We start from the raw sequence: 18,799 nt of genomic DNA on the forward strand, positions 1-18,799 counted from the left end.
AAACAAATGGCACAGGGAATCTATAAAACTTGGATTAGAACCCTTTTTGCCAATAAACCTTCCCTCGTGAGGTTCTAGAAACGATCGTGTGGTACATAGACCTCATGACGTTATCAGTAACGAGGATAAGGAGTCAACATCATTACCTATTGTCCCAATATCTTAATAAGTAGGGAACGGACTGGCTCAACCTGTGGAGCAGGATACAAAACTCGACCTAAGTAAGTTCATTCAGGTACAGGTACACATAAATACAGTTACATAAATTATCATACATAGCAGCATATGCGTAGATTACCTACGAGAATAACCAGAAAAAAAAAAGTCTGACAAAACCCTGACTTATTTACATTATGTTCCTTGTAATATTTTATAATTTAAATCTTAAAAGATACAACAGCTAAGTAATTTAACTGTGTGAAAAGCAGTTACATTAACAGCAGTTACATTAACAGGAGATACACAAAGAATAAGGTAAACTGAGTTATTTTATGTTAATGTTAAAGACAGGATCAGATCCCAGTAATACCACAGTAAAATGTTCATGAATGTTAGTCTAATAGGTACATGTATGTTAACTATACAAAAAAATCACTTTTCCCCCCTCCCTCTCTGTATTTTCATTCATTAGGTACCTTACAGCTCTCATCCTGAACAGGCTTATGCTATGACAGGTTTTGACATGTGCAGGCAGTCTGTTCCACTCCTTTATTGCTGTACGGTAAAAGGTGTCTGAAGTCTGACCCCTAATGTAGGTACTACGAAGTTGTGTACCCTTCCCATAGCACTGTACCAGTTTTGGTTGCCAACCTTGACCAACTTGGCAGCAAGATATTCTGGACACTGCTTGTGAGCAGTTGTATAAACGTGATTTAACTTCAGTCGTTTTACTCTGTCTTCAACATTCAACACATTCAGTTGTTGTAATTCATCCTGGCCTATATGTTCTCTTGGACTCAGGTCCAGGACGAGTCTTACCATTTTGTTCTGGCTGATTTGTAGTCTATCAGTTTTTCTTTTTTTTGTTAAGACAGAGTACCATGAAGAGCGAAAGTAATCTATGTGGCATTGTATATGAGTTAGACATAGGGTCCTGCGAGCCTCAGTACGTAAACACTGTGTCTCAGTAGGTAGACACTGTGTCTCAGTAGATAGATACTGTGTCTCAGTAGGTAGACACTGTGTCTCAGTAGGTAGATACTGTGCCTCAGTAGGTAGACACTGTGCATCAGTACGTAGACACTGTTCCTCAGTAGGTACACACTGTTCTTCAGTAGGTAGATACTGTCTCAGTAGATAGATACTGTGTCTCAGTAGGTAGACACTGTGTCTCAGTAGGTAGATACTGTGTCTCAGTAGGTAGACACTGTGTCTCAGTAGGTAGATACTGTGCCTCAGTAGGTAGACACTGTGCCTCAGTAGGTAGATACTGTGCCTCAGTAGGTAGACACTGTGCCTCAGTAGGTAGACACTGTGCCTCAGTAGGTAGACACTGTGCCTCAGTACGTAAACACTGTGCCTCAGTAGGTAGACACTGTGCCTCAGTAGGTAGATACTGTGCCTCAGAAGGTAGACACTGTGCCTCAGTAGGTAGACACTGTGCCTCAGTACGTAAACACTGTGCCTCAGTAGGTAGACACTGTGCCTCAGTAGGTAGACACTGTGCCTCAGTAGGTAGACACTGTGCCTCAGTAGGTAGACACTGTGCCTCAGTAGGTAGACACTGTGCCTCAGTAGGTAGATACTGTGCCTCAGTAGGTAGACACTGTGCCTCAGTAGGAAGATACTGTGCCTCAGTAGGTAGACACTGTGCCTCAGTAGGTAGACACTGTGCCTCAGTAGGTAGACACTGTGCCTCAGTACGTAAACACTGTGCCTCAGTAGGTAGACACTGTGCCTCAGTAGGTAGATACTGTGCCTCAGTAGGTAGACACTGTGCCTCAGTAGGTAGATACTGTGCCTCAGTAGGTAGACACTGTGCCTCAGTAGGTAGACACTGTGCCTCAGTAGGTAGACACTGTGCCTCAGTACGTAAACACTGTGCCTCAGTAGGTAGACACTGTGCCTCAGTAGGTAGACACTGTGCCTCAGTAGGTAGACACTGTGCCTCAGTAGGTAGATACTGTGCCTCAGTAGGTAGACACTGTGCCTCAGTAGGTAGATACTGTACCTCAGTAGGTAGACACTGTGCCTCAGTAGGTAGATACTGTGCCTCAGTAGGTAGATACTGTGCCTCAGTAGGTAGACACTGTGCCTCAGTAGGTAGATACTGTGCCTCAGTAGGTAGACACTGTGCCTCAGTAGATACATACTGTGCCTCAGTAGGTAGACACTGTACCTCAGTAGGTAGACACTGTGCCTCAGTAGGCAGGCACTGTGCCTCAGTAGGTAGATACTGTGCCTCAGTAGGTAGATACTATGCCTCAGTAGGTAGATACTGTGCCTCAGTAGGCATGCATTGTGCCTCACTAGGTAGAATTGTGTCTCAGTAGGTAGACAGTGTCTCAGTAGATAGATACTGTGCCTCAGTAGGTAGACACTGTACATCAGTAGGTAGACAATGTACCTCAGTAGGCAGACACTGTGTCTCAACAGGCAGATACTGTGTCTCAGTAGGCAAACACTAGGCCTCAGTAGGTAGACACTGTGCCTCAGCAGGTAGACACTGTGTCTCAGTAGGCAGACACTATGTCTCAGTAGGTAGACACTGTGCCTCACTAGGTAGACACTGTGCCTCAGTAGGCAGACACTGTGCCTCAGTAGGTAGACAATGTGCCTCAGAAGGTAGATACTGTCCTTCAATAGAAAGACACTATGCCTCAGCAGGTAGACACTGTGCCTCAGTAGGTAGACACTGTGCCTCAGTAGGCAGACACTGTGCCTCAGTAGGTAGACAATGTGCCTCAGAAGTTAGACACTGTGCCTCAGTAGGAAGACACTGTGCCTCAGTAGGCAGACACTGTGCCTAAGTAGGTAGACACTGCCTCAGTAGGCAGACACTGTGCCTCAGTAGGTAGACACTGTGCCTCAGCAGGTAGACACTGTGCCTCAGTAGGAAGACACTGTGCCTCAGTAGGCAGACACTGTGCCTAAGTAGGTAGACACTGTGCCTCAGTAGGTAGACACTGTGCCCCAGTAGGTAGATACTATGCCTCAGTAGGTAGATACTGTGCCTCAGTAGGTTGACACTGCCTCAGTAGGTAGACACTGTCTCAATAAGTGATACTGTGCCTCAGTAGGTAGATACTGTGTCTCAGTAGGCATGCATTGTGCCTCACTAGGTAGAATTGTGCCTCAGTAGGTAGACACTGTCTCAATAAGTGATACTGTGCCTCAGTAGGTAGATATTGTGTCTCAGTAGGCATGCATTGTGCCTCACTAGGTAGAATTGTGCCTTAGTAGGTAGACAGGGTCTCAGTAGATAGACACTGCTAATCAGTAGGCAAACACTGGGCTTCAGTAGGTAGACACTGTGCCTCAATAGGTAGATACTGTGCCACAGCAGGTAGATACTGTGCCTCAGTAGGCAGATACTATGCCTCAGTAGGTAGACACTGTGCCCAAGTAAGCAGACACTGTGCCTCAGTAGGCAGACACTGTGCCTCAATAGGTAGACACTTGCCTCAGTAGGTAGACACTGTGCCTCAATAGGTAGACACTTGCCTCAGTAGGTAGACATTGTGATTCAGTAGGCAGACACTGTGCCTCAGTAGGCAGACACTGTGCCTCAGTAGGCAGACACTGTGCCTCAGTAGGCAGACACTGTGCCTCAGTAGGTAGGCACTGTGCCTCACTAGGTAGACACTGTGCCACAGTAGGTAGACACTGTGCCTCAGTAGGCAGACACTGTGCCTCAGTAGGCAGACACTGTGCCTCAGTAGGCAGACACTGTGCCTCAGTAGGCAGACACTGTGCCTCAGCAGGCAGACACTGTGCCTTAGTAGGTAGACAATGTGCCTCAGTAGGTAGACAATGTCCCTCAGTAGGTAGACACTGTGTATAAATAGGTAGACAATGTGCCTCGGAAGGTAGACAATGGGCCTCAGTAGGTAGATAATGTGCTGCAGTAGGCAGACACTGTGCTTCAGTAGGTAGGCACTATGCTTCACTAGGTAGACAATGCACCTCAGTAGGTAGACAATGCGCCTCAGTAGGTAGACAATGCGCCTCAGTAGGTAGGCAATGCGCCTCAGTAGGTAGACTATGTGCCTGTCTGTAGAACTTCACTCTGCAAGAAAATCATAGCAAACAGTGAAGAAGATAACAAAAAACGAAGAATTCAAAGACGAAACAGGAAAGCAGAACAGTATAATAAATTACGGAAAGTAAACAAAACGGTCAGTAACCGTAGAGAGGCGAGAAGAGGGACGGGAGGATTTTTGAGTTACAGACTGGCATCACGTGACTGGCTGAGTGGTTGATGAGGGCGGGAGGGAGCGGCGGCACGAGAGATTACTTCTCAGTTTACTGATACATCTAAAGACTAGTTTATTTACCACCAGAGCCTGTGTGTGGGTGTGTGGGTGTACTCACCTAGTTGTGGTTGCATGGGTCGATTCACAGCTCCTGACCCCGCCTCTACACTGATTGCTACTAGGTTCTCTCTCTCCCTGCTCCATGAGCTTTATCAAACCTCGTCTAGAAGCTATGTATGGTTCCTGCCTCCACTACGTCACTTGCCAGACTATTTCCCTTCTTGACAACTCTGTGACTAAAGAAATACTTCCTAACATAAACCATAACACGGGCGGGGATAGAACCCGCGATCAGAGAGTCTCAAAACTCCAGACCGTCGCGTTAGCCACTGGACCAGCTAGCCACAATAAGATTCGTCCAACTAGGTATATTTCTACACCATAGGAAGGTTAGCACAGGCACCACTGTGACCACAAATGCAAGTTTTTACAGACGAATCTCCAGCTAGCGTGGCCGTGACGAACTCTATCTCAAGTCCCCTCAAAGCCGTTAACATGACTCACGATATCGTAATGACACGATTGTAGAAATATACCTAGTTGGACGAATCTTATTGTGGCAAGCTGGTCTAGTGGCTAACGCGACGGTCTGGAGTTTTGAGACTCTGATCGCCTCAGGAGATGTTCTCGGTATTATACTCACCCCAAGATCTTTTTCCTTGAGTGAGGTTTGCAGTCTTTGGCCACCTAGCCTATACTCTGTCTGCGGTCTTCTTTGCATTTCCCCGATCTTCATGACTTTTCATTTGGCGGGGTTAAATTCGAGGTTCCAGTTGCTGGACCTGTCTTCCAGCCTGTCCAAGTCTCTGCCTGATCCTCATCCGATTTAATTCTTTTCATTAACTTCACATCATCTGAAAACAGGGACACTACTGAGTCTATCCTTTCCATCATGTCATTCACATATACCAAAAATTGCACTGGTCCTAGGACTGACCCCTGTGGAACCCCGCTCGTCACAGGCGCCCACTCTGACGCCTCGTCACGTACCATGACTCGTTGTTGTCTCCGTCAGGTATTCTCTGATCCATTGCAGTGCACTTCCTGTTATGTGTGCTTGATCCTCTAGCTTTTGCACTAATCTCTTGTGAGGAACTGTGTCGAAGCTCTTCTTGCAGTCCAAGAAAATGCAGTCTACCCACCCCTCTCTCTCTTGTGTCTTATCTCCGTTACCTTGTCATAAAACCCCAGTAGGTTTGTGACACAGGATTTTCCTTCCCTGAATCCAAGCTGGTTGTCGTTTAAAAGCTTCTGTTCCAGGTGCTCCACCACTCTCCTGCTGATAATCTTCTCCATGACTTTGCATACTGTACACGTCAGTGACACTGGTCTGTAATTCAGTGCCTTGTGTCTGTCTCCTTTCTTAAAAATGGGGACTACATTCGCCGTCTTCTATACCTTATGTAGTTGCCCAGTTTCAATGGATGTGTTGAAAATTGTTGTTAGTGGCACACACAGCATCTCTGCTCATTCTCTAAGGACCCACGAAGAGATATTGTCCGGTCCCACTGCCTTTAAGGTATCAAGTTCACTTAGCAGTTTCTTTACCTTTCCCTCGGTTGTGTGTATTTCATCCAGCATATCCCTTGTTGGTGAACCCCCTCCCCCCCTTGTTCTGACTTCCCAGAATCCTTTCTGTCTCCACTGTAAATACTTCCTTAAATCTCATGGTGAGCTCCTCACATACTTCTTGGTCGTTTCTTGTGAGCTCCCCACCTTCCTTCCTCAGCCTGATTAACTGGTAGTTGACTGTTGTCTTTCTTCTGATGTGGCTATTCAAGAGCTTCGGGTCAGTCTTTACTTTAGATGCTATGTCGTTTTTGGACTGTTACTGGGCCTCCCTTCTTATATGTGCATACTCGTTTCTGGCTCTCCGACTAATCTCTTTATTTTCCTGGGTCATTTGTCATCTGTACTTTTTCCTTTCTCTAGCACACTTAGTTTTTGCCTCCCTACACCTTTGGGTAAACCAAGGGCTCGTTCTGGTCATCCCATTATTTCTGTTGCCCTTGGGAACAAACCTTTCCTCTACCTCCTTGCATTTTATTGTCACCTAATTCATTATTTAGTTTACTGATTCTCCTGCCAATTCTCTTTCCCACCGAACCTCCTGCAAGAAGTTCCTCATGCCTGTGTAGACCCCCCTTTTGTAGTTTGGATTTTCCCATCCTACTCTTGTTGCTCTCTCCACTTATGACTCTACTGTGTATTCAAACCTCAGAACCAAGTGATCACTAGCTCCAAGGGGCCTCTCATACGTGATGTCCTCAATGTCTGAGCTCCTCAGGGTGAATACGACGTCCAATCTTGCTGGTTCATCCTCCCCTCTCTCTCTGGTAGTGTCCCTAACATGTTGATGCATGAGGTTTTCCAGTACCACATCCATCATCTTGGCTCTCCATGTTTTGGGACCCCCATGTGGCTCCAGGTTTTTCCAATCTCCTTGTGATTGAAATCACCCATAACTAGTAACTTTGCTCTACCCGTGTGAGCTCTTTTGGCCACCTCAGCTAGTGTACCCACATTTGCTGTGTTGCTTTTTTCATATTCTTCTCTTGGCCTCCTGAAGTTCTACAGCGGGTTGTACATCACTGTAATGACAGTCTTATGTCCCCCAGACTGAACTGTACCTACTATGTAGTTCCTTACGCCCATTTCGTATGTATGTGTGTGTGTGTGTGTGTGTGTGTGTGTGTGTGTGTGTGTGTGTGTGTGTGTGTGTGTGTGTGTGTGTGTGTGTGTGTGTGTGTGTGTGCGTGTGTGTGTGTGTGTGTGTGTGTGTGTGCGTGTGTGTGTGTGTGTGTGTGTGTGTGTGTGGTGCGTGGCTCTACTCGGAACACACACACACACACACACTAGCAGCTTGGTAGGTAAGTAAGCAGAGAGTGAGGGTAGGCAGAGCCGGTTCTTGGCTTCCATCATTATGTAGCCAACACGTTGATGGTTCTAATATGCATAACTCAAACCTGAAGGCTTAAGAAACTCATGAAACATTCTGGCTGAGGAAGATAAGTCGCTCTGGCTGCTAAACTCTTCCATTATGATATGTGGAGGAGCAGCTGCTGGGGACCTGCATAGGCAGGACCCACGGAGAGCATTATTATTATTATTGCCTTGATCCCCCGAGGATGATTACAAAGTAGTAATGTACTATATAGAGTCCAAGTTGGCTACTCACTGACGTAGAGGTCAGTAGTGGGTGTCTGAGGGCGTGTGGGGGCAGACTCAGTGTCTGGTCCCTTACTTACCCTCCCCTAACATCCCCAACCCCCTCCCTCTCCCCTTGGCTGGGAAAAACACTACTGTGTATGTATGTATATATATACATACATATATATATATATATATATATATATATATATATATATATATATATATATATATATATATATATATATATATATATATATATATATATATATATATATATATATATACCCACAGACCTTTCTAAAATTTTCTCTTATACGTTTAACGATATTTTTTTCGTTTATGTTAATGCAAAAATTAATAATTTTGTCCCAAAAGAACCTTAGAAAACTTACCTAACTTTATTATAACAAAAGAAATTTAATTTAGCCTAATCCAACTAAATATACTTTAGATAAGTTTACAATCGTTAAATAACAAATAAACAAAATGAAATATGTTTTTCTCGTTAGAGAAAAATATATGAATTAGTGTGTGTGTGTGTGTGTGTGTGTGTGTGTGTGTGTACTCACCTATTTGTGGTTGCAGGGGTCGAGTCCTAGCTCCTGGCCCCGGTGTGTGTGTGTGTGTGTGTGTGTGTGTGTGTGTGTGTGTGTGTGTGTGTGTGTGTGTGTGTGTGTGTGTGTGTGTGTGTGTGTGTGTGTGTGTGTGTGTTTGTGTGTGGATGCATGGTGTCATCCACCATCCATCCACACTACAACAGTAGATCACTGGAAAGCATTCAGAGACCGTACCTAAACCCGTGCCTCCACCCGTGCCTAAACCCGTACAGCCACCCGTACATCCACCCCTGCCTCCACCCGTGCCTAAACCCGTACAGCCACCCGTACATCCACCCCTGCCTCCACCCGTGCCTAAACCCGTACAGCCACCCGTACATCCACCCCTGCCTCCACCCGTGCCTAAACCCGTACAGCCACCCGTACATCCACCCCTGCCTCCACCCGTGCCTAAACCCGTACATCCACCCATACATCCACCCGGACATCCACCAGTCCATCCACTCGTGCCTCCACCCGGACATCCACCCGTAAATCCACCCGTGCCTCCACCCGTGCCTCCACCCGTACATCCACCCATACATCCACCCGTACATCCACCAATACATCCACCCGTACATCCACCCATACATCCACCCGCACATCCACCCGTACATCCACCCGTGCTTCCACCCGTGCTTCCACCCATACATCCACCCATACATCCACCCGTACATCTACCCGTACATCCACCCGTGCCTTCACCCGTGCCTCCACCCATACATCCACCCATACATCCACCCGTGCCTCCACCCGTGTCTCCACCCGTACATCCACCCATAAATCCACCCATACATCCACCCATACATCCACCCGTGCCTCCACCCGTGCCTCCACCCGTACATCCACCCATACATCCACCCATACATCCACCCATACATCCACCCGTGCCTCCACCCGTACATCCACCCATACATCCACCCATACATCCACCCGTGCCTTCACCCGTGCCTCCACCCGTACATCCACCCATACATCCACCCGTGCCTCCACCTGTACATCCACCTGTGCCTCCACCCGTGCCTCCACATATACATCCACCCGTGCCTCCACCCGTACCTCCACCAGAACATCCACCCGTACCTCTACCCGTGCCTCCAACCGTACATCCACCTGTGCCTCCACCCGCACCTCCACCCGTACATCCACCTGTGCCTCCACCCGCACCTCCACCCGTACCTCCACCCGTGCCTCTACCCGTACAGCCACCCGTGCCTCCACCCGCACCTCCACCCGTACCTCCATTCGTGTTTCCACCCGTACATCCACCTGTGCATCCACCCGCACCTCCACTCGTACCTCCACCCGCACCTCCACCCGTACCTCCACCCGTGCCTCTACCCGTACAACCACCCGTGCCTCAACCCGTACATCCACCTGTGCATCCACCCGCACCTCCACCCGTACCTCCAACCGCACCTCCACCCGTACCTCCACCCGTGCCTCTACCCGTACAGCCACCCGTACCTCCACCCGTGCCTCTACCCGTACATCCACCCGTACCTCCACCCGTGCCTCTACCCGTACATCCACCCGTACCTCCACCCGTACCTCTACCTGTACATCCACCCGTGCCTCCACCCGTACCTCAACCGTGTCTCCACCCGTACATCCACCCGTGCCTCCACCCGTGTCTCCACCCATACATCCACCCGTGCCTCCACCCGTGCCACCGCCCGTACCTCCACCCGTACCTCCACCCGTACCTCCACCAGTACCTCCACCAGTGCCTCCACCAGTACCTCCACCAGTGCCTACACCAGTACCTCCACTAGTACCTCCACCAGTACCTCCACCAGTACCTCCACCAGTACCTCCACAAGTACCTCCACCAGTACCTCCACCAGTACCTCCACCAGTACCTCCACAAGTACCTCCACCAGTACCTCCACCAGTACCTCCACCAGTACCTCCATCAGTGCCTCCACCCGTACCTCCACCCGTACCTCCACCCGTACCTCCACCCGTACCTCCACCAGTGCCACCACCAGTACCTCCACCAGTGCCTCCACCAGTACCTCCACTAGTACCTCCACTAGTACCTCCACCAGTACCTCCACCAGTACCTCCACCAGTACCTCCACAAGTACCTCCACCAGTACCTCCACCAGTACCTCCACCAGTACCTCCACAAGTACCTCAACCAGTACCTCCACCAGTACCTCCACCAGTACCTCCACCAGTGCCTCCACCAGTACCTCCGCCAGTGCCTCCACCAGTACCTCCACTAGCACTTCCACCAGTACCTCCACCAGTACCTCCACCAGTACCTCCACCAGTACCTCCACCAGTGCCTCCACCAGTACCTCCACTAGTACCTCCACCAGTACCTCCACCAGTACCTCCACCAGTACCTCCACCAGTACCTCCACAAGTACCTCCACCAGTACCTCCACCAGTACCTCCACCAGTACCTCCACAAGTACCTCCACCAGTACCTCCAACAGTACCTCCACCAGTACCTCCACCCGTACCTCCACCAGTACCTCCACCAGTGCCTCCACCAGTACCTCCACCAGTACCTCCACCAATACCTCCACCAGTACCTCCACCAGTGCCTCCACCAGTACCTCCATCAGTACCTCCACCAGTACCTCCACCAGTACCTCCACCAGTGCCTCCACCAGTGCCTCCACCAGTACTTCCACCAGTGCCTCCACCAGTACCTCCACCAGTACTTCCACCAGTACCTCCACCAGTACCTCCACCAGTGCCTCCACCAGTACTTCCACCAGTACCTCCACCAGTGCCTCCACCAGTACTTCCACCAGTGCCTCTACCAGTACCTCCACCAGTACCTCCACCAGTGCCTCCACCAATACCTCCACCAGTACCTCCACCAGTACCTCCACGAGTACTTCCACCAGTGCCTCTACCAGTACCTCCACCAGTACCTCCACCAGTACCTCCGTTATCATGACTCACTAATGGATGATGTCAGCAAGTTCATCCATGAGAGTGACCCAGACACTTCCCAGTGTAATGTTTACACGAGTTAATGTTTACACTTCCAGAGTTAATGTTTACACCTCCAGAGTTAATGTTTACACCTCCAGAGTTAATGTTTACACTTCCAGAGTTAATGTTTACACTTCCAGAGTTAATGTTTACACTTCCAGAGTTAATGTTTACACTTCCAGAGTTAATGTTTACACTAGAGTTAATGTTTACACCTCCAGAGTTAATGTTTACACCTCCAGAGTTAATGTTTATACCTCCAGAGTTAATGTTTACACTTCCAGAATTAATGTTTACACTTCCAGAGTTAATGTTTACACTTCCAGAGTTAATGTTTACACTAGAGTTAATGTTTACACCTCCAGAGTTAATGTTTACACCTCCAGAGTTAATGTTTACACCTCCAGAGTTAATGCTTACACTTCCAGAGTTAATGTTTACACCTCCAGAGTTAATGTTTACACTAGAGTTAATGTTTACACTTCCAAAGTTAATGTTTACACCTCCAGAGTTAATGTTTACACTTCCAGAGTTAATGTTTACACTTCCAGAGTTAATGTTTACACTAGAGTTAATGTTTACACCACCAGAGTTAATGTTTACACCTCCAGAGTTAATGCTTACACCTCCAGAGTTAATGTTTACACTTCCAGAGTTAATGTTTACACTTCCAGGGTTAATGTTTACACCTCCAGAGCTAATGTTTACACTTCCAGAGTTAATGTTTACACCTCCAGAGTTAATGTTTACACTTCCAGTGTTAATGTTTACACTTCCAGGGTTAATGTTTACACCTCCAGAGCTAATGTTTACACTTCCAGAGTTAATGTTTACACCTCCAGAGTTAATGTTTACACCTCCAGAGTTAATGTTTACACCTCCAGAGTTAATGTTTACACCTCCAGAGTTAATATTTACACCTCCAGAGTTAATGTTTACACCTCCAGAGTTAATGTTTACACTTCCAGAGTTAATGTTTACACCTCCAGAGCTAATGTTTACACTTCCAGAGTTAATGTTTACATCTCCAGAGTTAATGTTTACATCTCCAGAGTTAATGTTTACACCTCCAGAGTTAATATTTACACCTCCAGAGTTAATGTTTACACCTCCAGAGTTAATGATTACACCTCCAGAGTTAATGTTTACACCTCCAGAGTTAATGTTTACACTTCCAGAGTTAATGTTTACACCTCCAGAGTTAATGTTTACACTTCCAGGGTTAATGTTTACACTTCCAGAGTTAATGTTTACACCTCCAGAGTTAATGTTTACACTTCCAAAGTTAATGTTTACACTTCCAGAGCTAATGTTTACAATTCCAGAGTTAATGTTTACACTTCCAGAGCTAATGTTTACAGTTCCAGAATTAATGTTTACACTTCCAGAGTTAATGTTTACACTTCCAGAGTTAATGTTTACACTTCCAGAGTTAATGTTTACACTTCCAGAGTTAATGTTTACACTTCCAGAGTTAATGTTTACACTTCCAGAGTTAATGTTTACACTTCCAGAGTTAATGTTTACACTTCCAGAGTTAATGTTTACACTTCCAGAGCTAATGTTTACAGTTCCAGAATTAATGTTTACACCTCCAGAGTTAATGTTTACACTAGAGTTAATGTTTACACCTCCAGAGTTAATGTTTATACTTTCAGAGTTAATGTTTACACCTCCAGAGTCAATGTTTACACTTCCAGAGTTAATGTTTACACCTCCGAAGTTAATGTTTACACCTTCAGAGTTAATGTTTACACCTCCAGAGCTAATGTTTAATTCTCCTTAGTTAATGTTTATACCTTCTGATCTAATGTTTACGCCCTAGAATTAATGTTTACCACCTTCAGAACTAATATTTACACCTCCAAAAGCTAATGTTTACCCCTCATAAACTGTTTACACCTCTATAACCAATGTTTACACCTTCAGAACTAATGTTTATATCTCCAAAGTTAATATTTTCACCTTCAGAGCTAATGTTTATAACCGAGAGCTAATGTTTACAACCCAAGAGCTAATATTTACAACCCCAGAGCTAATGTTTACAACCCAAGAGGTAATGTTTACAACCCAAGAGCTAATGTTTACAACCCAAGAGCTAATGTTTACACTTCCAGAGGTAAGGCGTAGGAAAGACACATTAATGCTTACACGTTGGCATGCAATGTTTAGACACTGAGGGGTAATGTTTACCCGCTTGGAGCTTAATGTTTAAACGCTGAGAGGTAATGTTTACATGCTGAGAGATAATGCTGACATGCTGAGGGGCAATGTTTACACGCTGAAAAAGGCAGTGTTTACAACCCCAAAGGTAATGTTTACAAGCTGAGAGGTAATGTTTACATGCTGAGAGATAATGCTGACATGCCGAGGGGCAATGTTTACACGCTGAAAAAGGCAGTGTTTACAACCCCAAAGGTAATGTTTACAAGCTGAGAGGTAATGTTTACATGATCAAAGGTAGCATATGGTTGTTGTTTGGTGACTACCAGTCATTTAGTTGTTGATTGGTGACGACTTGGTAAATGTTGCATTTATAGGGAAGCGCTAAACACGCAAGTTATACAGCGCCTGGGTAATGGGAAATAATCAGGCATGATGGTGCACTCTCAGTGTGGCACTGATGGTGCACTCTCAGTGTGCCACTCATCTTAATAGTGATTCACGACACATAGTACAATAAAAGGGGGAACACTGTAGCAGGCCTACTGGCCCATACTTGGCAAGTCCTTCTCAAACCTAACCCTATTAGCAAAAATATTCGCCGAACCCATTCTCAATGCTACCCAAGGAATAAGCTTTGGCAATCCTATTAACTCAAAGTCCCACTCAAATCAAATCCCCCCCTCTTCCCCCTCTCACTCCCACACATCTACACACCCCACACACAAGCGCCTCCCACCACTCACACACACGTTTCTCTGTGATATACTGATTTGAAAAACCGACAAGTTGAAGAAAGAGATACTTGTGTAAGACTTGGGAATCTTCACTGAGGAAACGTTTCGCCCGTCAGTGGTTTCTTCAGTCCAATGCAGAGAAGAAAGGTGGAAGATGAGAAGTTTGATATAATCAGTCCCTCAGCCTGGAGTCGATGTGTACCGACCATCAGTCTTGAGAAAAGCACCTCTCTCTCTCTCTCTCTCTCTAGACTCATGGACTGGACACGTTTCTGTGTTTACATCGTGACAAATTTCTTTCCTTCCGCAAATAACTCAGCATTCCTGCCATTCTCAGTGAGCCATTCCATGCTATAGCTCATTATAAACATGTCTGCCTGAGTATATTCACCACCTCCAAATAACAGTCTACAACGATAACTGCAGTGCTGTACTCCTTAGTGTGATAAGTAAGTCATATGTGCAACAGTAAAGCTACCTACCTCGTCTACACAGTCGAGTACAGAAGAGTTAGCAGAAGCAGGAGGGATGTGAAGACGATGTAATCGGTCCATCACTCTTGAAGACGTAGTTTCGAGGTGGTCAGTCCCTCAGCCTAGAACTCCATAGTCTGGAACAATGTTTCAGACCATGGAAAAAATCTCTTTTCCAGGTTAAGGGACTGACCACCTCTAAACTACGTCTTCAAGAGTGATGGACTGATTACATCGTCTTCACATCTCTACCGATTCTGCTAACTCTTCTGTACTCGACTGAAGAAGCCTACTGTGTAGACGAAGCGTTTCGGAATAAAGGTACCTAACTCTCGTACATATGCCTTACTTATCAACCTGTCGGTATTGCATACCATTATCATATTCATTCCCTAGTGTACTCTCACTACCTTACTCTCCTTTTTGTGTTTACTGTCAACCTCCTTATTTAACTCACTCTTCAAAACTCCACCGCCAACTTATCTTCTGAATCTCCCAAAGCATCATTTCGGTGGAGACCAACTGTGACAACTCCCATGTTGTATTAATTCACTGTATTTTCAGACCACACTTCTCCCTACAACTTTAAGTGTTCACTTATTTTTTTACGACCCCTTCCTTTAAAGTCTTTTAACAAATACTAGCTAATGTTACTGGAAAATAATCCAGAGTCTCACTCACTTCATAAATATTACAGCTGCCAGTAACTCACCACATATTCACTTTATTTGCAGTACCAGCAAGTCACTTCTCTATCATGTGCTTTTTCCTTGTCTATAAATTTAACAAACAACTCCTTTCTCTTTGTATAACCCTCATCTATTGATGTGTGTGTGTGTGTGTGTGTGTATGTTTGTGTGTGCGTGTGTGTGTGTGTGTGTGTGTGTGTGTGTGTGTGTGTGTGTGTGTGTGTGTGTGTGTGTGTATGTTTGTGTGTGTGTGTGTGTGTGTGTGTGTGTGTGTGTGTGTGTGTGTGTGTGTGTGTGTGTGTGTGTGTGTGTGTGTGTGTCCGTGCTTGTGTAACCATGACAACGATTTCAACTCATAAACGTCATGGTATGTTACATGCACAGGGGAAGCATTAAACCCGTAGGGGTCCTACAGCGGCTGGGGTAATTGGAAGCAATGGGGTTCAATACGAGAAAAGGTAGGTGAGGTGCAATTCCCTGCATAACGAGACTCCCTCACCGGTGCCAAGGATCCTCCCTTGAGGACGCCTGGTATATATGCGAACCAAATGTTTTATTTTGATTTTACCCCCCCCCCCCAAAAAAAAAAAAAAAAATCCTCGTGCCATTCCCAAGCAATCAGCATAAACAAAGGAACACTGCCCTAGGTAACCAAGTTCGTGCTAGATAGATATTACACTCAATCATCCCCAAACACGTAAAGTTCCCCCAACTTTACTGCCTAACCAGTACTTTCCTATAACATAACTTAACCTGAAGTTAGCCGAGTTTATTCATTTGTTGCAAGTTTTCTCGTGGTTAAATATTTTCAGTATACTATTTATATCCTATATATTTATGCTTATTTTAAGTTTATGAACACCAGCCATGATTCTCATCATTTTATTTATTTCAAGACCGAGGGTTCCGTGTCCTTAAACTATATCTGTATCAAGGACTTCTAATAAAGAATATCTATAATGCAAATAGGTGTCTGCTAACAATATATATAATGTGACATCAATATAATGATGTTTTTTGTGAGTATTGTATTTCAGCACAGTATAACTTCCCTTCAGGCGTTTTCCTCTTCACAGACAAAATATATCTTAACTTTTTTTGTTGATGCACCATTTGAGTGTCAGTATCATAAACAAAAATAAAAACAAAACAAAAAAAAAGACAAATATTGAGCTTGTCATCTGTATGGACTGTACATGGGAGACAGCCTCCCATGCACAGTCCACGGAATTCCCCCACCACATTAAGACAGCTTGTCCGTGGTCTGTGCTCGGGAGTAAGTATTCATCCAAGCACAGGCTACGGAATCACATCCTCCTCTCCCCTGGAAGGTGACATAGCTTCGGGGTTGACAGTGATGTTACAGAATCATCACTGTTCTTGATAATAATAATCCACGAGACGAAAACACCTGGTTATATTCTTGGTGATTTTGACGCTGCAGCAGAAAGCAATCTTAGGACACAAGTAACTTGCTTATCTCCACGTTATTAATTACAAAACAATCCAAAGTGAATTCCCTACTCATCGGGTTTAAAGCTTCAAATCCTTTTGTTATCCACATAGTTTAGAGGATCCGATTATAGTTTGTAAGAGTACTGGTAAAAGAAAATTAATTACGACATCTCCGTTAATAAATAAACTCCGTAATCTCTCCTGGCGGCTTTATTTGGCTCGATCCATAACGTTTATTTTTAACTCTTACTGTGAAGCCACGAGCAACTACCTTCACAAGACGTCTTCCCTCCTCCCTCTGTGTTCTAATGGAACACTTCCGCCGCCGTAGGAAACATTGCCTCAAGGACCCTGCAGAGTTCAAGAGGTCGTCGATACTACAACACGTGGGACAGTCTGACAGGTGCTGCTGAGGAAATCCTGGTACAAGGGCAGTTATAAAAAGTAAGTTTTGTCAGTATTGTAGAACTCGTACTCGCAGAACCAGAGGAAACTGGGCAACGAACAAACAAGGAAAGTTACACTGATGCAGGAGTAAGCGTGGAAATTTCTCACAAGATCTTCCCACGGGTATGATGTAAAAGAAACAGCGTAATGTGAACCACAAACAGTCAAGGTTGTAGTTACAGCTGTTGCACGTGTTGTGTTGGGAACGTTAGATGTCAAGAGCACGCGAGTGCATCACACCGTGCAATAATATTGCTGCGAGTGTGGTGAACATCACGCGATGTCACACAAGTGCACCATATCATGCTTAAAGAATGAAAATTCTACATTTATTTTAGCAAGGAATAGCACCAAAGAGAATACCTGAAAGAAGACGCAAATATATCCTCCCAAAATGGACGCTAGAGAGAAAGAAACTCGGAAGCCTGGCTACTGGGATTACGGTAGTTTCAGGAGTTCGTAATAAGTGGTTGTCCATCACGTGGCTGGCGAACTCCGCCTCAGTAGCTAGCACCAACCCCGCCAATCAACTCGTGGAGAAACGCATTTGTCATGTTAATACATACATACAAAGTAGAATGTCTCTCACCTTGTAGTTTCTTCTCCGTTTCCCAGAATTTTTGGAGCTCTGTGAAGTACTTATCGAGAATGAAGACTTTTGAGAGCCCTAGAGTTGCCATCCTAACGGGCGGTGTAGGGTGGGCTGCCCCTGCCGGACGTGTGGCAGCCACCTTGGATCATAGGGCAGCTCGGGATAGGGTTCCTCGCACATGGATTGAGAGGGAGGCTTGGGTCTGTGGTGCGCTCAGGCCGCTGCTGAGCTGGCCACACCAGGCTCCAGTAGCTATTTGTCAGTGAGCTAGTATATGCCCAAGACTACCGCCTGGTCGATGGTCCAGACATCTTGGAAGACACTCGCCTCGCACTCTACGTCCCCCGCCTCACCTCTCCAAGTTTGCTCTCCCCGACACACTTAATGGCACGCACCGCTGTCAACTTAGAACACTGTTGACTTACAACTCCACCTTTGTATACATACACGACACCAGTTACATACCGCACGATATAGGCATTATTATTCAAAATCTTTCCTGGATCGTGACATGATGCCTACGCTGCTACATCTCCGCGCGCAGCCACTGTGAGACACACTGCGTCTGTCTAGACTATGGTCATGACACTAGGAGTTTCCTGAATCATGGCGAGTGTGGAGGACTGTGCGTCTCTCCATCTTGGTCACTGTTCACCTGAGCACTGCACCAGGTGAGCCCTAGCCTCCCCTGCCGCCGCACCTGAGCCCAGGTGGCAGCACCACCCGGTCACGTGCTCTCCCAACCACCCGTTCATTGGTTCATCTTAACATCCACACTTCGAGGTAATTTTGATAAACACACTGACGCGAACTCCACGAATCGAAATTTCCTCATGGCTGGGCTTCAATAATGTAGTCCTGCACGTGCCGTACACTGAAAGTTGTCGGTGTTTCGCTCATGGCCGGTGTTTCACCCGGGTCAGAGAAAAGGATGCTTGGCAACCGGCAGATGGATCCCACCGTAGAGATGAGGGAGGGAGGAATGGTCTCCGCATATAGAATAACACCACCACGCTACCATCCCCACCGGGCATATGACCACCCTTGTGTTCCACTCCCTA

At 46.1% G+C, this 18,799-nt stretch overlaps 1 protein-coding gene across 4 annotated transcripts in view; it reads right to left on the minus strand.

Moving 5' to 3' along the window:
• The window catches only part of dachs (unconventional myosin-IXb-like dachs), a 663,425-nt gene that overhangs the window by 391,804 nt on the left and 252,822 nt on the right, over window positions 1–18,799 (minus strand). The window contains exon 1 of one of the 4 annotated variants that reach the window (XM_070085319.1): window positions 17,736–18,485. The exons of 2 other annotated variants lie outside the window; for them this stretch is intronic. In XM_070085319.1, the coding sequence (XP_069941420.1) occupies window positions 17,736–17,826 (91 nt within the window). In that variant the 5' untranslated portion in view covers window positions 17,827–18,485. Of the gene's footprint in view, window positions 1–17,735; window positions 18,486–18,799 lie in introns of those variants that run through there. One more of the 4 variants, XM_070085320.1, reaches the window with a different exon arrangement.

Source organism: Cherax quadricarinatus, chromosome 15, assembly GCF_038502225.1.
Source record: "Cherax quadricarinatus isolate ZL_2023a chromosome 15, ASM3850222v1, whole genome shotgun sequence".
NCBI lineage: Eukaryota > Metazoa > Arthropoda > Malacostraca > Decapoda > Parastacidae > Cherax > Cherax quadricarinatus.